General features: G+C 48.2%; 1 protein-coding gene across 1 annotated transcript in view; it reads left to right on the forward strand.

The window, feature by feature from the left end:
- The window catches only part of ILRUN (inflammation and lipid regulator with UBA-like and NBR1-like domains), a 28399-nt gene extending 8024 nt beyond the window's left edge, over positions 1–20375 (forward strand). The window contains exons 2-5 of the mRNA XM_083878440.1: positions 3766–3920; positions 7132–7329; positions 8918–9246; positions 16733–20375. Of these exons, the coding sequence (XP_083734566.1) occupies positions 3766–3920; positions 7132–7329; positions 8918–9246; positions 16733–16768 (718 nt within the window). The 3' untranslated portion in view covers positions 16769–20375. The remainder of the gene's footprint in view (positions 1–3765; positions 3921–7131; positions 7330–8917; positions 9247–16732) is intronic.
- The last annotated feature ends 459 nt before the right edge of the window (positions 20376–20834 follow it).

A 20834-nucleotide genomic window follows, 5' to 3' on the forward strand; every position in this document is an offset into this window, starting at 1 on the left:
AGGACCATTTTGGTGTTGTGTGGGAAAAGCACTTGACACCCAAGAGTTATGGGATGCCCTTGGAGAAGAGGGAGTGGGATACCCAGAGTTACAGTGGATTTGGTTGATGAAATGGAGCTACAACCTGTATTTGCTTCCTACTCTTCTCTCTCTTTCTGGAATCTTGTTCTTAGGGCTAAAATTGAGCCTGGTGCTGAGTCCTGGGCTCACCCCATCACTGGGGTGACTTGTGACTGCAGGCTTTTCCCGGGAATTAGGGCTTGGATCCTGTCAGACCTGCTCTGTAACTGTGGCAGGGCTACAAACTGCTTTGGTCCAGGATTGCTCTAAAAATGGAAAAATTGCTTAATTTTGGGAATGTAAGGAGGGCCTGAGACCTGGAGGGCCTGTGAAGAAAGAGCTGCATGGCCACCCCTGTAATTAGGAGAGCTCAGTCATGTCAATTACACTGGCTGGATTTGCAGAGTTGTTTGGTTTATAATAGTCATTTATCTCGGATGGCAGGGAGCAGAGGGTAGTAAGTGGTGTGGTGTAAGTCACACTGAGAAGTGAAATCAAGCAGGCAGGGATGTGTGAGCAGAAGCCTTTAGATGATAACTGGACCCTCTGGGGGCTGACCCCTGTGTGTGTCCCTGCAGTGTCTGCAGCTGGGGCTATGCAGTTACAGCTGGGCACGAGGGGAAAGACCTAAAAAAACCCCAAATATGTATTTAAAAATAGAGAAATTTCAGGGCCTCGAGTGTGTTTGCTGTGATGCATCTCTGTCATTAGGGTCACATTTGGCTGTGGGCTGCACTGATGCTGTGCCTGTGGCAGAAGGGCAAGTGCAGGGTGTGCTGCTTGGGCTCAGCTGCCTGCACATCACAGACTGCAGAGAGTTCACCTCTGCTGGTGGCATTTTCCCCAGAGTGCTGCTCTCCAACTGCTCCTGGGGCTTTTGGGGCAAGGGAGGAGGGGGAGCACTGTCTCTTGGGGGAAGGAGTGGGACAGAGCCAGTGGTTGTGCAAGTGAGCTGAGAACAGACCGAGGTGTGAGCTGGGGGTGCCTCTGGCACAGAGCGTGGCCCCTGCCACTGTCCCTATCTCCTGGGGTTGTCTGTGTCAAAGAACATGAACTCAAGGCAGATTTGCTTTGTCATCCTGACTTTGGCTTTTGCCACTGTGAATTTCTCTTCAGTTTCTGGAAGCTTCTTTTTAGTTTTTTACTGGGAAGTCCAAGAGGCATTGAAACACATAGAAAGGCTCACCCCAAACATCCCCCATCACACAGATCATATGGTGGGAGTGGGGAGGTGGGTTTGGGAATATTTGCTCATAAATGGGGCAAATCTGTTACCAGCATGGTTGTTCTTTAGTTAGTTTTTAACTCGATGCTGCAGAGGAGTGTTGCTGTTTCCCAATGGCAAAGCGCGCTGAAATATGACCCCGGGATGGGAGTGCTGGCCCCAGGCCTGAGTGCACAAATAGCCCACTACCTTCTGCGGCCTGTTTGCAGCCCAGCAAGCAAACACAGCCAGGCTGCCTCACAAAGAGTTGCAGTAGAAATCTGCCCCTCAGAGCTTTCAATTTTTTCCTCTCAGTGTCAATAAAACATCAGTACCACTGATTCCAGAACCATCACTCACAAGATGTTGTGGTCCATCTGAAAATTTAGTTATGTAGTAGTGGATTAGAGAGAGAAAGAGCTGCATTGCTGTCTTTTGTATCTCCTACAATACCTTTTGCCTTGGATTGCTGTACTACAGGAAGAAATCCTAGTGCAAACTAAGCTCCAGCTCATGGTGTTAGCTGGGTGAGCGAGCAGGAGTCTCTTGGCACAGCCCCGGTGTGAGTTATGTAAATCTTGTGCAGTGTATAAGCAACAGGCGGTTGGTGACGTAAAACTGAGCATTTGTCTCTGTTTACTGGCTAATGTGACATGGCCCCTTCCTGCAGCATTTGACTGAGCTGGTGGGATTAAATAGAGCCCTGACACTCCTAAGTAGAAAACGCCTCGGGCTGAATAATGGTTTCTGCTCTGGCATCCAGAGTTCTGGCCACGGCGTGGGGACCCGGTGGCTCCTGTGTTGGACCAAAGTCCAGACGGCAGAGATCTGGCTGTGAGGGCTGGGGTTGCTGAATTGCTGCTCGATCCCCGTGGCCATGTTGTGCAGGACATTCCTCCAGTGCCTCCTTAGCAGAATGTCAGGAACTCCTGTGACTCACACAGCGATTATCTGCTGGTGCTGTGATGGATGGATTGATTGCAAAACTGAGGGGGCTCTTTGGGTCCCCTCCCAGTGCCCCCAGTGTGGCCCTACCCCTGCTGTTGCCCCCCAGTCAACTGCTGCACTTTGGGTCCTCTCAGTTTTCTGTGAGGAGAAAGTAACACTGCTCCCATGCAGTTCAGATTTTATCCAGAATGTCTGATTTGAATGTTTTTTTTTGCCATGAACACTGTAGGAATTGAACAGGAGGCAGTTTCTTTACTCACTGTTTCAAGCTTCTTTCCAGCTGGCAAGCAGCCCCACAAAGCCCTGTGTTTGCTCTTGCTCAGGGTCACGCTGCAAATGTTTCTCTTGCTTTCACCTTGGCTCTCTGACTCGGACACATGACACCCCACCACTCTCCAGCCCCTCAATATGTCACTGTGCCCACACAGAGCAGCCTCTGCAGGGCTTTGCTTTAGGTGGTGGTTCCCAGTTCCTGGAGTCTTGGTTTTGTTGGTTTTGTTGGTTTGGTTTTTTTTTTTTTCCTATCCTCCTCAAAAAAGCAACACAGATTTCTGCAATCATGAATAAAAAAAAAGCACTTGTTATGCCCATTGCGTCTGGGGAGATTTTACTCATCTCCATTCTCCCAGCACCCACTCACAACATGTAAATCAGGGCCATAACCTCTCCGACATGTATAAACAGAGGAATTACATGACTTGCCAAACACTTACGTAATGACTTAATAGTATATCGTGGAACTGAGTTAAGGCTCATGAATCCTCTTCCTGCCTGTCTGTTCCTCTTCTCACATTAATTATCATGAGTTGTAGCTACACTGTGGCTCAGGAATCAATAGTGATGTGGCTTTCTGAATGTCCTTAATATATCACAGACTTACACTGCCATTTATCTTTATTCACTGAGAACTTTTGACTCAGGTGGTTTGTAAGTTCCTACCAGTTGTGACTACCCAGAGCTGAGCAGGCACTTTATTGATGAATAAGCAGTTTGTACCTGATGTCATGTTTCAAAAACAGCCAGGCTGGAGTCATTATCTGTAGCTACTGGTGCCCTTTGGCCCTGAGGGTTATCAAAAGAGTGTTCTTCGTGTTTTGTTCCTCTCGTGCTCCTTTTGGACCTCGTGTGCCAAAATAAAATGGAGAGGTTTGGTTGGTGTTTTTGAAATTAGCTGGGGTAACAAGACTGGTGTGAAGAAACAGCCCAGTGTTCAGCTCTTCTCTCAGTGTCTCCCGAACTGTTCAGCAAGTTTCATAAAGAGCTGTTGGAGCAGAGGTCTCCAAGACTTGTAAATTCCAAGATTTCCAGGGAAAATAGAAGCAGAGTAGAAAAGTGATCTAAACCAGTATCCCTGGCAAGAAATGTGCTGTATTTGGAGCTCTGTTATCTTAAAAAAATCATATGCAATAGAGATAAAAACTTTTAAAAACACATAAGCAGCAGAGTTATTACAGTCTGGATATTTTTGCTGAACTGTTTAGGGTGATATATGATGCGTGCAAAGGGGCTGAGCCACCTTACTTCAGGTTGTAATGTGCTTTTTTCCTTTCCAGGAATCTACAAGCTGCCATTGGAGCCTACTATGATTTCGAGAGTCCAAATATCAATGTCCCCTCCATGTCATTTGTGGAAGATGTCACCATAGGTGAAGGAGAGTCCATCCCTCCTGATACCCAGTTTACAAAAACGTGGAGGATACAGAATACAGGTGAGGCCTTTGCACTGCAGCAAACCCCACTCAGCAGGTGCTGGGATCCAGTGGGAGGGATCCTGGCTTGAGGCAGGAAACTCCTGTGCACTTCACTGGGCTGGATCCACCCTGAGGTGCTGCCAGCCCGTGCAAGTTCCCTTTCCTGGGTTGGCACAAGCATTTTGTGGTGGGATGTGCAGCTCACTCAGGTCACCAGTCTAGTTCCTCGTGCCACCACACAAACAAACTCTAGGGAACTTGTAGACAAACGAGGCAGTGACACAAGGGTCATGTGGCAGGTCTACTTCAAGCAGAATTGCCTTTTCATGTTCTGAGAGGATGCAGGGCTGGAGAGACCACATTCCAGTTTGAAATAAGTCAAAGCAGTGACTGGGATCCAGGAAGTGAGGCTGGGCAAAGTGCATTCCCAATGCTTGGACTGGGATGCAGACAGAGAGGAAAACGAGATCCATGGATGTGAAGGAATCCCATGTCCGCCTGCAGTGCAGTGACAGGATGTTGCATGAACATTTAAAACTGTGTGTCTGAATTTAGTTGACCTGCTTGTTCTTGTGTGAGGGAGAACAATCCCACACCGAGGTGTGATGTTGGGAGTCATCACAAATCAGGTTCAGCTCTCTCAGTATTTCTGCTTTTGAATAGCTGCAGTACTTGGACTGAATATCCACACTAAAACCACACTAAAAATCTAAGAGGACATGTTTAAGAACACTGATAATTGGGAGGGGATGATTAAGAGCACTGATTTATAGAGAATGTGTTCTAGAGGAAGGATTTACTTTTTCTGCCTCCTTTTGTTTGAAAGTACAATGGAAGGGTGATGTGTGGAACTTGCTTGAACTCCAGTACTGTGAAAAGTTGACTGGCATTTTTTTTATAACTATCCCAAATACAGCTCTTACAAATCTAGTAAGTGTGATTTTTCTTGTTTCTCCACTCTTAGTATCTCAATTTGTGTGTGTTATGACTACACCTTTATCTTGGGCCCTTCTGACTCCTCCCTTCCTTGTTCCTCTGCTGTGCCATTTCCTGGATGCAAATTCAGCCTTAATTTAGCATCCTAGTTCGGGGGGATATTTCATTGTTCTTGGAATGTATCAGCTTCTGAAATCCTGGGCCTTCTAAAATAAGGGACAGGAGCTCATCTTGATTTAGGATTTCCTATCGTTTTGGCTTCTGTGTGGTTTGAACCTGGCTTGTTAAACCATCCACCCGTGCCCCAACAGTGGTGCTGGAGGCCAGGGTTTGGTACAACCACACTGCTGAGGGTTAGTGAAGTGCAGCTTCACATGCTGGTTATGGCTGTGCAGTGTGAGGACTGCAGCATTTGAAAACCATTCTTTGGTTTAATTAAGGTATGGTATCAAAGGGCTGTAGTGTTTCCAGATAATATCTACTTGTTAGGCAGATAACTGAAGCAGTGCCAAGGTTTTTAACAGCTCTACAGGAGCCCTTGATTACATGACTTCAGTTTTAGAACACAAAATACCTGAGGCGTGTGTCACTGGAGCGTTGCAGGTCTGATGAGTGTGACAGGCAGAGCTCAGAGATTGTCAGTTTGAGGCGTGTGAGCTGTGAGCTCAGTTCAGTCAGGTTCTCATGTGTGTCAGTAAAAAACAATGCCCTGCTCTGGTACCTGCAGGACGGTGCTGCCTTGTGTGCCAAAAGAGCAGTTTGTGTAGTAGAACCATTGCTGAAAGAGCAGCAGGATTTAACAGCCTGGCTTTCTCTCCCCACTCTGCCCCCAGCTGCTGCTGGCTCTGCAGGACACTATGCAATTTATCATCTCCTGAGAGATGAGTGTACTGGAATAGAATGACATAATTGTAATTTCATTTTATGAGGCTTATCAGTTGCAGCGTTCTAGGCACCTTGCAAGCCTAAAGCCATTAAACCAGATAAAAATCACATAAATAATTTAAACTAAACCATGTTGCTGGGCTGCCAACCTCTGCAGATGAGGCTTCATGCTCAAGTGCCCCACGCTGAGGTCAGGCAGACACCCAGCTCCTCTTTCAGAGCCCTGCTCTCTCAGCACCTTTCTAGCTGTACTGGTACATCCTCCACACTGAACATCCCGCTGCACTCCTGCACATCCCGCTCTCCCTGCCAGCTCGTGAATTACACAAATAAGGACTTGACAAGAAAACCAGTCCTCGCTGCTGTATCTTCACTGGAGTATCCACAGGGATTAAATTAGCAGGCAAGCTGTTGCAAAGGATGCTCCTTGAGGTAACGTGAGGTCAGAGCAGCCTCCAGCACGCTCGCCTCTGACCAGACGGAGCAGTTCCAGGCTTGGTGGTGGCTCAGGCTTTCCGTAGCCATTTCCGTCAGCCTCAGCTGAGCAGGAGGTGTTCTCAGTCCTTGGCTTAGTCATGTGACATGACTAGGGAAGAAGCAAAAGAAAATTGTGCTAAACTGATTTTTCCTGAGTCTCAGAAGCATTTTTTTCTTTCTGCCTGCCCCAGCATTTGTTATCTTTGGCAGTGGTGCCTGCACGCAGGAGCTGTTTTCTGTCTCTCTGATTGCCAGGTCACGCTGTCAGCCCCAGTGTCTGCAGTCTAAACATGGATCTCCACAGATAAATCGTGTGTTCACAACCCTTCCCACCTTTGCACAAGCCTGGGAAAAGGGTTGATACAAGGAGAGAAATAAATCTGTTTAGGAAATAGTGCTGGCACTTCAGTTACAGCTCAAACTATGAGTTCCTCTTGAGACTCCTAACAGGCTTAGAAAGAAATGAATCCCTGATAGGACATGTTGCCAACACTTTGTATAAATAACAGGTATTTGATGTGGCATGGTTCAGGAGCTTCATGGAGGGAGGCAGAAACGGGGGCACACAACACAGCCCTGCCCTTGTCTCTGCTTCTGGCCCTGGGGAAGGGGAGGTGTGTGTAGGCCAAGTTGTTGTTGTTGTTTTTGTTTAAGCTGTTACACAGTGACTTTGAGAATTTTTTTGTGTAACAAAGACACAGAGATTACTCAAATAGGAATTGTTCTGCTAGTCCCTAAATGCACCAGTTAACCCTGCTCTGAAAACCAGGCTTCCTTCAGCATCCACTGCTGCTGTGTCCTGTGTCTCTTGGTTTCCTTTGACCGTCCAACAATTGCACAACTGTTTTAACAAGCAGGTTTCATCCAGTCTTACACAAACAAAGCTTTTCCTGGTGCACTGTCAGTAATTCCCTGTCCTGTCTAATCCCAGGGACGGAGGCGTGGCCCCCAGGGGTTTGCCTGAAGTATGTCGGTGGAGACCAGTTTGGCCACGTGAACATGGTGATGGTGAGGTCCCTGGAGCCGCAGGAGATGGCCGATGTCAGCGTGCAGATGTGCAGCCCCAGCACCGCCGGAATGTATCAGGGACAGTGGCGGATGTGCACTGCCACGGGACTCTACTACGGAGGTGAGCAGCCCCTTCCCAGCCCTCGGCCCCTCTGGAGACACCAGGGACCCATAACAGAGTGGGAGGGCAGAGATCTGCCAGCCCCAGGCCTAAATACAGAACATGGAGTAAAGGAAAACATCAAGGGAGCTGCTTTGTTGTCTTGGTCAGTGTTTTCTAAGCACTGGAACAAATTACAGATTACATAAAACTCCTGAAAACAAAGGGATGTGCGCAGCTCTCATGGAGACTCTTTCCCGCTCGGTCCTTGTTGAGATTCTTTCCCAGTTTTTCATTGCTTAACATTGTGAATTGCATATGAGCATAAAATAGTAGTGAAAACCTCATGTGAGAAGTTAATGCCTGGGGTTTAATGCAGTGATTTAGTGCATCCCCTGTGAGTTATTTGTCTGTTTAAAGAACACATTTGGCTATTTTGCCTGGTGCTTCAGCCTGGGTCTCAAACATCTGCCTGCAGTGCAGCCTTCCCTCTCTTTTCTGCCAGCTTTAGTTTACACTGAGAACATCTTTGTGTCTCTGTTGGCGGCTGGGAGTATCCCAAGTTTCAGGGTTTGAGTGAGAGGTGTTGGCACATGGAGGCAAAAATACCAGTGCCCAGAAAGAGGGGGCTGCTGGCAGTGCTGGCACTGCCACATGGCTCCTCAGTGTCTGCAGGGGACACAGTGTGTCCCTCGGGGATGGGCAGGGATATCCCCATGTAGGTGGGACACCCTGTCCAGTTTGTGTTGCTGGTCCCAAGTGCTCACAAAGCCAAGGGTTCCCAGGGTTTCCAGAGGGTTCCCAGCCCTGGACAATGGGAGATGTCCCTGCTTTGCCAGAAGTTGTCACTTTGATCAGAACACGACCTGAAGATTGAACCCCCTTGGCCGCCAAGCTCTAAGTCCAAGTGACTCTTGCCGTGTAGCCGAGCTGGTGGCTTTGCTGGTGGCTGCTCCAGGTCTGGCCCGGCGATCCCGGGCTTGGACGTTCATCCCGTTTTGGGGCGGGGGCCCGGGGCTGCCAGCCCGGGGCGGCACCGGGGCTGCAAGGCCGGGAGAGAGCGCCAGAGGGCGCTGCGGGGCCGCTCCAGAGCCGTGTATGGGGCTGGGGGGGATCACTGGTGGGGGTGGGGTGTGCAGGGGGGTCAGTGGGGTGTGTGCAATGGGGTCAGTGGTGTGTGTGTGGTCAGAGGGGTCAGTGGTGGTTGTGCAGTGGGGTCAGTGCTGTGTGTGTGTACAGGGATCAGTCCTGTATATATGCAGGGGTCAGTGGGGGTGTGTGTGCAGTTTTCAGTGATGAGGGTTGTGCGCAGGGGGTTAGTGGTGTGTACTGGGGGTCCTGGACCTGGTAGGGTGTGGAGTTCCCCTAAGCAAGTCGTGCTGCTAACATAAATCCCACTGTCCTCAACTGGCTCCTAAAATTCAAACTGCTGATCCCAGCTCTGTTAAACTGGGGGCACTGGAACCAGTCCTGCTGAGGCTTTATAAAAATGTGCTTTAAGCAATAAGCCTTTTTCTTGCTAGTGTAAAGGATGGAACTCACTTGCTCCTTCCGACCCTTCTTCATAAAGTCCCATCTAGTGACAACCCAAACCTGTGTCTTTCCACAGATGTCATCTGGGTGATCCTCAGCGTGGAAGTTGGAGGACTTCTGGGTGTCACACAGCAGCTGTCATCCTTTGAAACAGAGTTCAACACGCAGCCGCATCGCAAGGTGGAAGGAAACTTTAACCCATTCGCCTCTCCACAGAAGAACAGGCAACCAGATGAAAACAACCTAAAAGACCCTGGGGGTTCCGAGCTAGGCACAATCAGCAAAAACACATGGGGGCCTGCTCCTGACCAAATCGAACAAGATCAGAATGGACTGTCACAAAACTCTGTAAATCTCTCCCCCAGCAGTCACTCGAACAACTTGTCGGTAGTGACGTACAGTAAGGTAGGTGCCCTGGGCGAGCAGGAGAACGGGTAGGGGAGGAGCCTGGCAGGTGTGTAATTGCTCTTCCTTCCAAACTGCAAAGCCCTTTCCTTCTGCTTCTGCCAGACCTGCTAAGGAAGGTTCTGAATTTGACTGTCTGACTCTGCCAACTCCTCATGTTATATTAAAATATTTTTGCCTCTGATAGACTCTACCAGATCCACCTTTTTGTTTTTGCTTCAAGTCCTTCTTAAAATTTATATAACCTTGTTTGGGTGCTGTAACCACAAGTGGCCGGAGCCTGCTCCGGTTGTGTGTGCAAATAAGTCAAAATATCTCTCTAGATGTGTCCTGAGTTTGACATAATTTTGAACACAGAACAAATAACCACACCCTCAAACTTCAGATTAGCCAGATAACTTCTTTTTAGCTGGTGTGGGGAGACTACAGAGGTCACCATTTGATCCCAGAAGCTGCCTGCAGGAACAGTCAATCAAAGGACTGTTCCTGTCTGTGTCCTTGTCTTGTTCATAATTGTAGGTGACTTTTAAATTATCTTTACTTTAAATCTCTCTCAAAAGCTTGCTTGGTGGATGCTATATGAGTCTGAGTGATATTTTGACTGTTTTTATTTGCTTGTGTGTGAAAAATGAATTGCAGGATTATTTACAATTCAGAATCCACCTGTTAATGCAGCAGTATGTGTAGGTGTGTACTGTCGTATGTCAAACTAGTTTGATTTTTAAAATCCTTTAAAAATGCTTTACTGTACTTTGAGCAGGCTGTGTAGGACAATAACACTTGGTTGCTGAATGACTTAATAAAGCCCTAATGTTAGTTCACCTACAGCACTTTAGTTCCTCCTGGATGACCTGCCTGTCCTGTGCCAGCGCATCTTGTTCAGTGACCTTTACCCCAGGGCTGTGCATTTTTTACAGCCAGCACTCGTGGGGTGAGCCTGATTGCCCTTCACTTAGTGCTCCCAAACACCATCTCTGGGCTGGCTCCTGCTGCCAGGCTCTGCTCACAGCAGTGGAGTGGATGGCTTGGGAAATGATGACCTGTCAGTGAAACACCACCTCAAGTGGCAGTGCTGAAAGTCGCTGCTTTAGTGGCTGCATGGTGGGGCCGTGGTGCTCCCTGAGGGGCTGGGACTGGCTTCAAAGAAGGTGGGTGTGAGGAACCAGAGCCCGTGGCAAGGAGCAGCTGTGGTGTGGGAGTGAAGCACCACCTGAGAGGTGTCACTAGGTTGAAGTGAGCTGGTCTGGCTGGTAAACCCAGAGCTCGGTGCTCTGAGGAAACGGGGGCGGTTGTAATCTAATCCCAAACATAGGGCAGGTGACCTTTCCTCCCTTTTTTCCTGGTTGTTTTGTTTTGGTTTGGGTTGTTTGTTTCTTTTTGTATTTACAGAATATTCTTGGGTGGATTTGAGGTGGATTATCTGAGATTAAAGCAGACATTTTGTTTGCTGACTTCAGAAGGGACAACTTTATGGTCCTTTTTTTGGATGGGGGTGGGAGATATGGAAAAGCTGCTTGATTTTTGGGTGTTTTTTCTCTCTACTACAGTTCTTTTTATTTGTGACATACTAAGACAAATTATTTTATCCTTTGAAGGCTGTTCTGGTAGGTCTGAAGATATGAGTCCTGTTCCAGCCTTGCCCATCCTGCCCAGGGCAGGAGGTTTTCTGCCACAGACCGAGTATTCATATTGGTACAATACTGGTTCTGTAGTGAACAATTTTAAGGGAGTTGGATATCTCAGACAGCTGATCTGGTTTGAAAGGGCCAGGTGAACATTCTCCCCATTCCCTAGCCTGGCCTCTGGGAAAAGAAGATGCAGTTTTGTTTGGTTTTTTGCCCTTTGTGTGCATGATGTCCCCAGCTGGAGATGCTGCTGGAGCAGAAAAGGGGTTATTAGAGGTGATGTCAGGAGTATTGAATTACCTGAGGGACAGATGGAGCTCCAGTACCTGTTGGGAAAAGCTCTTCCTGGCCCATCTTCTCCACATCCCCAGGGGATCTGATCTGTACTCTGCTGCTGCAGAGGAGAAGGAAAACTACTGCATTGGGAGTTGCTCTCCTTTGATTGAATATTGAGGTGAAAGGCTTTATTTCAGGTTCTAGAGCAGACAAAAGAACACTGTGGGTTGGTTAGGAAGTGGCACAGTCTCCAAGATTCCTGGATTTTATTTATATTGGGCAGGACCTCGGATATTTTGTCTCCTCTCATGTACCTGGGAGAGAGAGGGAATCCCCAGTCATGTTTGACAGGCCATTTGGTGAGCAAAGGAGATGGTTCTAGTTTAGTTAAAGTGTTGAGAAGAGCCTGTATCCTGTATTTAGAAGTAAAATAAGCCCTTAAATATTTCTCAGATGACTGTGGAGGCTTCCTCTGCTGACAGACACTGGGGACACCCAGTCATGCAGTGCATGAGACCATGAAATCTTTGAGATAAAACGAGCAGTTTCTGGCATCTGCAGGTGTAAAACATACTCGAAGCTGCCAGACCTTGTCGGAATTAGTTCTCCCTCTGGTGCACTGAGCAGGTGTGACTTGTCCTCTAGAACTCCCCATTGGAGTCAGGATTGTGGTGATGCTGACGTGCCATCTGCTGCTGGGTTAGACAAGTACAGCAGCATTTCACACCTGGAAACATTCAAAATGCTTTTATACAGCAGCAGAGTGTGTGGTTTGGGGTGTCCCAGGGAAAAACAAACAAAACCAGACACAGAATTCCCTGTAAGTGGGTGAGATGAAACCTGTGGCATGGTTGGAACAAGCTGTGTGTCCTTTATTCCTGCTATGGCACCCACCTCCCTGGGGCTCCCTGCCCACCTTCCACACACACTGCAGGGAGGCTGCAGGCCAGGGCCTGTCAGGCCTTTACTTGAAGCATGTTGTTGTTAAATCTGTTCCCAGTGGAGTTTTTGCATGTTCTTAGATGTAAAGATGTGCCTAAGTGCAGGGTAGGATGCCCAGAAATCCCCATGCAGGAATACTTTATTCTCTGGCAGTCACTTTCTCTGGATTCTCCAGAGATCTGAGGTTGGTACAGCTTCCTCCTATTTACTCCTGTCTCATAGCAACCCTGCACGGTCACTGCTGCTCTCTTGTGACTGGCTTTTCCATTAAAAGCCCAAGATCCAGTCTCACAGTGCCTGGGAATTAGAGTTTAATTGCTTAACTGAGGAAATAAATGTACAGGTTTCCATGTCTGGGAAGATCAGAAATGAATAGCCATATTCTGACACTTAGATTGTACTTAACATCTCCATATAAAATTCATAGATCTGTATCTAAACCTGCTGCCCAGATGAATTGAGGAATCACTTCTCTCTATGTCATGAAGAAAACTGCACCTGGAGGTTATGATTCTGCAAAGATTTGCTCAGGCAGGACACTGAGCATCATCCCCACCAAAGCAAATGGTGCCTGGCTGTCCTGGTCATTGCTTATGCTGCTCTTCAAAGGCCAGTGAAATAGAAACATATTTGGAGTTCACAACTTTAAAATCTGAACTCCTTTTTTCCTGCTGTGTTTATTATGCTCCCCCATCTCCCTCTGTTCTGTGTGGAGCTGAGCTACTTGGCAGCTTTCTGTACAAGGGAAAACCAGCCCTGTGTCCTTGGAGCCTTTAACTGGCTTCCCCTCTCTGAGCTTCAGTGTTGTTGCTACTTTTAGAGCCACGCTTTCCCAAAACAGGGCCTCCAATTTGCAGGTTTTTGGAGTACCTCTGTAAACTTTAGACAGAAATACTTTTACTGAAAACTGGGCATCAAACTGTCTTTATGCATGAGGATGATGCCCCAAAAACGTTTGCACCCATGGAGGAGAGAAGCTCCTTCCATCCTGGTGTCTGGGCTTCACACTGGGCTGGTCACTGTGTGGTTTCATCCATTTAGACACAGTGGGAGAAGGTTCGGCTTGGAGCTCCCCCAGCACTGCAGCCTGGGCTGGGCTGGCATGAGCTGGTTTGCCTCTCTAGTGAGAGATCAGTGGTTTGGGTGCTGCATGTCAGCTCATCCATGAAATCCATGTCCTTCTGGACTGTGTGAAGTGCCAGATAATCTGATTTTAGCCCAACTTTGCTCCACTGCAGCCCAGCAGAGTTGCCTGTTGTTTATCCCGGCCTGGCAGCACATCAGAGAGTTGTGCATGGGAACTCAATCAGGTACCTGAGCCCTCCACCTCCTCACCCACGGGCATCTGAACCAGCCCTGCCAGTGCCTGCTCCCAGAAGGTCCTGAACTTCCTGGTGGTCTCCCAGCCACGCCATGTTTGCACGGCATGCATGGAATAAAACACAAGTGCTGGATGCTTTGTTCTGTGTTTGTGCTCAGTTTACGTAAGCGAGGCTGGAGCAGCGCGGGGTAGGAGCGGCCTGAGGGGATGGGGACCAGCAGCGTGGGCTGGGGCCACTGTCAGTGTCCACTGGGAGACTCCTGTATTGCTGTGCAGCTGTGCATCCACCTCCTGTCCCTGGAAGTGTACCTGCATTGGTGGTGACACATCACAGAGGTGAAATAAAGAGCTGTCTGAAAGCCCGTGTGTGATGGTTTATGAAAGATTCACTTAATCCTCGCTTTGTTCCCAGCACAGGTACCTCGGTTTACAGAGCTCAGTATTCACAAAGGGTTTTAACTTCATGAAACATCTCATTTCCTTTCTAGAGGCACAAGTCAAATTATAATTTATTCCAGTAGTTGTCATGCAGAGTCTCTGCTTGGAAAATCACAGTCCTGTGTTGTCACACACTGCTCTGTGTGAAGAGCCAGTGCTCCCACCAGCAAGTGAGCAGTTCCTTCTGGGGAACATTCTGGAAGAACTGAAAGTGAATTTGCAAAGCTGCAGCTGAGCTTCTCATGCAGACAGTGATCCCACTTGGAGGATAGACGGGAATGCACCAAAAATAGTGGGAATAATCCTTCCATTGAAAAAAATCGGAAAAACTGCAATTGTCTGCAGAATTATTTTTGCATGTTTGTGATGTAAAATGTTGCATAGAGGGGATAATTAGGCTTGAAAATGTTATACAGGGGTTTGGTATTTGCATTGCAGCAGTAACTGAAGTTTTCTGGTATCAAACCCTTACACTCTGCATGGTAGCTAAATGTCATGGGACAGGGGAGGTGGAGTCATCTGCACAGGGTCTGCACTAAAGCAGTTCTCACTCAGCTTAAAGATACAAGTGGGGTTCAATTTTGCCACATTCTCATGTCCTGTAATGAATGTCGGGTAGGTGAAATGCAGTGAAGTGTGGCAATACCAAAAGGAAAGATTTGGGGCTTTTCCATGGTGAAATTCCTTGCGTCAGGAGGAGCTGACCATGGTCATGGATTGTGGGACTGCTCTGGGATTGCCAGGGGAGCTCATTCCAGGGTGTCAGGTGTTCAGTGCAGGGTGGCAGGTGGTGCAGAGCTGTACATGCTGAGGAATCTCTTGTGCTGAGCTAAATTCTGGGTTTAACTGACACAGTTTGCATAATCGCGTACCTTAAATTAGGTGCTCCAGAAATCAGTAAGTGGAGATCCAGAGGGTTTCCCTGCAAACCAGCTCACGGTGACTTCACAGGGTCTCTCCATCCAAAAGCACAAATGAGCTGCTCTGATGTCAGACTGAGGATGACTGGCAGTTCCTTACACCACGGAGGGATGCTTATGGAATCCCCAAATTAAAGCAAGCAAATTTTGTCTCTGGCATCCCCTGTGAGGTAACACAGGGTAAGGGGCTCCCAGGGTGCCCCCAGCAGAGAGCAGGGGATGGTTAAACCCCTCCTGAGCTCACCAGGCAGTGCCTCAAACAAAGCCTTGTGTGCTGGTAACTCGGAGATGAAGCAAATTCTGGCAAATGTGTCTGTACAGGTAATCGGCAGCAAATCCTGTTTTCCTTCTGCAGAGAGCTAAGTACAATAGCTTAATCCCTGTGAGGTGAGACTGCTTGGGATCCTGTTTATACATTGCTTTTCCTCTCTGTCCTCTTTTTGTGCACCTGCTCACGCCATCTTAATGTTTCTCTCCTGCTTCTTCCCTTCCCCCAGTTTCACTGAGTGTCTTTTTGGAAGTGTTGGATTTCTCAGTCTCTGGATTTTGATGGGAGCATCTCCTTCCTCAGGTGAACTGTCATGCTGGAATCTGCTGGCTGTTCTCTTTTGAAAAGCTTTACCAACTGGCACTGCAGCATATTCCTGGGGTAGAAGCGTGTTTGTTTTTCCATCACTTGCCTGTATTTCTGTCTGCAAACAGCAATTTCCACGTTCCCAGTCTTTGGTGCTTCCCACGCAGTTCAGGAGATGTCCTGGTTAATTGTCTGCTGATCCTCCTCTTGGTTGGATGCTGAGAGCTTCTGAGAGCTGCTTCATTTTGCCATTTACTTGTATTTACCACCTGATTAAATCCCCAAGAATGAAGTTATTCTCTCCAGCTGTAGCAAGATTAGAGACTGTTCATGACAGTTCCTTCCTAGTCAGATCTGCAGCAGAGCTCTCCAGCCTGGGGTTTGCCAGTGACGTTGATTCTTTACACAATCTGTGTTCCCACTCGTGATTCCATGGCCCTGGCTCCTGCAGTGAGGGGGTTTTGAAGTTGTAGAACACACAGGAAATGGTATTTCCTAGGAAATTTGCCCTGTTAAAGGCAGAGTTATGAAAACTGAGGTCAGAGCTTCCCATTCAGCTGGAACAGGAACAGTTTGGGCTCTCATTGCCTTACCCAGAGTGTGCTGGGAAGACCTGGACTGTGTTTAGAAGAATTTGCATAATGGTCTTCCAGCTCTGCCATGAGATACAACAAGTTTTTCTCCCTCATGTCCCTCCTGACCTCTGTGTGTGTCTGGGTTTGTGTGGGGGTTGTATCTTCATCACTGACAAATTTCATCTCCCTGTGAGCTGGGGCATCCCTTGCTGCCTGTTGGTCTTTCTTCTGCTTCCTGATGAAACTCCGGATAACTGATCCAGACAATAGAAGTTACAAAAGGAGTTCCTGTTAATTTGAGACCTGTGACTAGATCTGACATTTAGGTGACTCACTTCAGGATGTAAAGGAGGGAAATGGATTCTGTAAGGGAGCATTTTGGGGGTTTTGGTAAATACTCTGGTTGATTTCATTGGAAGCAAATGCGTATTGTCACCTTGAGAAGGCACACATGGCACTTGTGGGAATGTGGATTTTTTTCTCGGGTTTTTTTCTGGCGTATCCTTTTACTCAGTTACAGCCCCATGTCTCTGGGACAGACTGGGGAGGCTGCAGGGACTGGCCCTGCAGGTGTTGTAGCATCTAAAGGGAATTCTGGTATTGAAAACACAAGTTATTTTGTGGCCTTGGCCTAAAAAACATCTGACAGAGGTAAGTGGTGGCATCTGCCCTCTCTGGGAAAAACCAACCCTGGAACTTGTGGTTTAAGAGTGTCCTTGGAGCCACAGTGGGGTTGGTGGGAAGCCCTGGGCTGAGCACGGAGCATTTTGTTTCTTGCCTGTTGAAAATTGATTATGTCTCCAACTTTCTTTCAGGGTTTCCACGGTCCTTATCACTTCGGACAGTCTTAAAACACAAAAACACAAAACGGGTATCGACAAGAGGAGAATTTAAGAAAAACCTGACTGTTGGGGGAAGGGAGGGGGATTCATGTGGCAGACAGACCCAGCGTGGACCCCCCTTCTCTGCCTCCGTGTTCTGGAAAAGAAGAAAAAACAAAAGCCCAGTAACTTAAGGCTAGCTGTTTCCAGAGGAAAATCCAAAAGCTGAGTATGCATGTGTGACTGCTGGATTTCAGAGTGGTGTAAATGCTATGAGGAAGAAGAGACACCAACACTATGGGTTTTTAGAAATCATCTTCACACGTAATTAGGTAGCTTAAAGAGAAGTTTAAAAATGAAAATTTAAAAGCCATCTTTAAAAAGAAATATTTTGCCTACAGAGCGGTTGTAGTTTGAGCAAATGTTTAATTTCTGTTTGTTTCTTGTTCTTTTTTTGTTTTGTTTTTTTTTCCTAAGGGACAGCGTGCATTTTCCCAGAATGTCCTGGTTTGCTGCCGAACGGGACTGGCTCAGCACCCGCTGGGGTTTGTGCAGGGACTGCTTCTGTCAGGCTTTTTTAATGCCAGGTTGGGTCTGCACCCAGCACTGCGTTTTTAACAGCATCTGCTGGTTTTAGTTACCGACTTTTTAATCTTTTATTTCCTCTTTTCCTTTTGGTTTGGGTGTTGCTTTTAAGTTGTCCTGCGTGTCGTTGGGAACCACGCTGTGGACAGGTCTTGGTATCAGAGCTGGAGAGGGAGACTGGGACTTCTGGGATAACATGGAGGGCTCATCTCCCTTCCCCCTTGTACATGAAGTACACAAATACACACCCGTGTTAATAAGAAACTGATTTATTCAAGTTCCTGAGCTGTCCTGTGTGGTTAGCAGTTTAAAATCCCTTTTTGTTCACTCTCATGTGCAGTAGCTGTGCCTGGAGCTGTGTGCCAAGGGGAATCTCTGTACCTGTAATTCACCTATTGATAGTTGCAAAGCTTCACAGACATCCTGTCCTTTTCATTTGGAGTCTCCCCTCTCTCTTTCAGAGCATCAGTTTGCATTTGTTTCTCTTGTGCTGAGGTGTAGCTTAGAGGCTGATCCATGTGTTCTGGAGCACAGAGCAGGAGTTGGCACCACCAGCTGGATCCCACTGTCACCTCCCCTTCTTCTGCCTTTGTCATCTGGGCTCAGGGCTGCCCTGAGCTCTGAGTGGGCTCTCAGGGCTCATGTTAGGGGAGGGATTGCAAAATATATGGGCTCCTCTGCTCTTCCTCCAGCATGTTTCCTCCTGTTCTGGACTGGGCAGTGCAGTGTGAAGGGATGCAGCTTGGTCTCAGGCACTGTAGTGAATTCATTCTGAAGTGCTGTCCCCACAAACAGAAGGGAGTGAGCCCAGCAGCACCATCCTGCCCAAACGAACCAGGCTGGAACAGCCATCTGCCAAAGATACAGGAATATGCAAAGCTCCCTTTACCTTCTTCCAGATGTTCCCAGTGAAGGCTTTTCCCTGTGTCAGAGCTGCACACTGCATGGCTTTGCCCTCGCTGCTCTTGGCTGCTTTTGTTTTTGTGGCTGGTTTTGAATGGGGGAATCTTTCATTGCAGCTACCAAGGACTGGTACCTGGGTGCATATGGATGGACCTTGTGGGGCCAGTGGGAGTTCCTTGTGTCCAACAGAGGAAGGATTGGGTGATGGGTTTTATTCATATTTCAGAGGTTCAGTTGTTACAGATCACCATTATCTGAAACCTCCCTTCTGAAATCTATTAGCTGGGAGAAACAAGTATAAAATCAGAAACTGCCTGCATAGAAGTGGCACCACAGGATCTGAATTGCCTGACACTTGCAGTCTGGTGGGTACCCAGCTGTGCCCTGGATCTGGGAGAGTGTTGGGATTGGAGTGAACCTACTGAAGGTGCTGCTTCTTGGAAGGTTTGGTTCTTGTGCTGTAACAACATTTTGCCTTGGATTAGTTCTGAGCATTGATCTGAGGAGTGATCTGCAGCCCCACCAACCAGTGTGGTGTGGGCTGGTGGAATCTTTGCTCACTCCCTCCTTTCCTCACAGATGGCTCACGAGCCCCTCTGAGGAAATGAACATCACACCTGCAGTGCTGCTGCTCCCCTTCTGAGGGCACTGAACCCCTGGTCAGCTCTTGGTCCAAGTGACGAGGTGATTCCTTATCTTTATTAGCTCCTTGTGTCAGCTGCATAGTGGAAGGGAGAGGAAATCAAGATCTGAGTCTGAGAGCTGGTGCTGTGACCTTTGCCTGGTGCCAGCAAAGGCAGCTGGGAGACCCTTGCACTCAGATACCCCCACACTGGCTTTCTGCTCCCAGGCACGCGTGTTCCTCCTTTGTCCCCTGGCTGCCACACTCGTGTTCCTGTGCTCCTCTTAAAGCTGAATTTCTTTCCCTTGTCTTGAAAAATCAAAACCTGCATGCACCCCAAGTAGCCATGTGCTTTCCCACTCCGAAGGCACACGCGTTTGCAGTCCGTGGTGCCCTGGTGACAAGGGCACGTTCCAGAGTGTGAGGAAAGGCAGGGCTCTGAGATCTGCAACTCTTGCTGCTCACATCCTGCTCTGCCCAGGCAGCTGAGGGATCCACGGAGCCCTGGTTCTTTGGGGCCAGGGTTGTGGCCCCTACTGTGGCACTGGAAAGCTGTTTAAAATAAGGGTTGCTCTATCTCCGTGTTTTTCCTCGAGTAAAAACTGTTTCACTGAGGCTAAAGGTGGTTTTATCTCCTGACTTCTTGGAGCTGCATGGTACAGCCGGCCCTCAGATTGCTCATGCTTCAGGTGTCCAGCTTTTAATGGGGAGATTGAGATGAATTTGGCAGAATTCTGCCCAGGTGACCTCATGCCACTGCAGTTTGTATCAGCTCCCATAAAAGGGTAATGTAGAACATCTCTGATGGCCTCAAAGGGGTCCCTGTGGTAAGCAAGAGCCACTTGGACCCTGTCACTAACACAGTTCAAGCAGTGTCACCTCCCAGCCTTGGCAAACTGGAGCAAGATGTCCCTGGGACTGACGCTGAAGTGGCAGTGCCATGGGAGGGGGTGAGAGATGGGGGGGGAGAATCTTCTGCCCACACTTGAGGAGTGCTGGATTCGAGCCCTGCCAAGGTTTGGGAGCTGGGGCAGAGCCGTGCAGTCGGAGAGCAGTGGTGTGGGTGGGAAATGCACGCTGTCCCACGTCTGGGTTTCTGTTGTGTTTAATTTTTTCCGTGTGTGAGTGCGTGGGTGGTTCCCAGCCTGTCTGTGCTCGCCGGGGCAGTGCATGTGTAGCACGGGATGGTGTGTTGCCTCTCTGAGTCTGGGAGAAGTCCTATTGATAGCACATTGGGGGTGAAAATAAAGGAAGCTTTTTCCTTAATGTATAAATGAATATTTGTATGATTAAATTAACACAGAAAAAAAAAAAAAAAAAAAAAAAAAAAAAAAAAAAAAAAAAAAAAAAAAAAGCTCTGTAGCTGTTGAGAGTTTTATTGAAGCTGCAAAACTTCTGAGTCTGTCACCTTATTAAATATACCTGGTTTGTTCCATCTCCAGAGTGTTTCCAGATACTCAGGCACAATGCCCTTAAACCGAGCTCCAGCCCGAATTTAGTCCAAATTGCTGTGAAACCAGACCTGATTTGGTGCATTTTGAGGTTATCAAACCATCTGAAAAGCCCCTGGGTGGGGGTGAAGGGGGGGAGAGGCTCTGGGGGTGGTTGTGAGGCAGGGGATGCCAAATTCCCTTGTGTCAAGGTCAGGTCACTTCTCCACGACAGCTCCTGAGGAGTGGGATGGTCTCAGTGATCTCCATAGGAGGGGCACCAGCACGAAGCAATGCCACATCTTGTCCCCAGGTACTCCTTGTGTGACTGATCCACATCCCAGCCCTTCCCTCAGAGCCTGGTGCAGGGTGATGCTTCCCACTTCAAACAGCCCAGTCCTGAGGGATCAGACCTTCCATCTCCTGAGTGGCTCTGGAAGGCAGGAGTGGGAGTTTGAAGGGAGGAAGATTGGTTTGGGTTTTCTCACAATTCCTAAGGGAATAGCTGGGGCTGTGTATTGGGATGGGGGCACAGGAAGGTCTCACTTTGCTGGGC

Source organism: Zosterops lateralis, assembly GCF_965231275.1.
Source record: "Zosterops lateralis genome assembly, chromosome: 26".
Classification (NCBI taxonomy): domain Eukaryota; kingdom Metazoa; phylum Chordata; class Aves; order Passeriformes; family Zosteropidae; genus Zosterops; species Zosterops lateralis.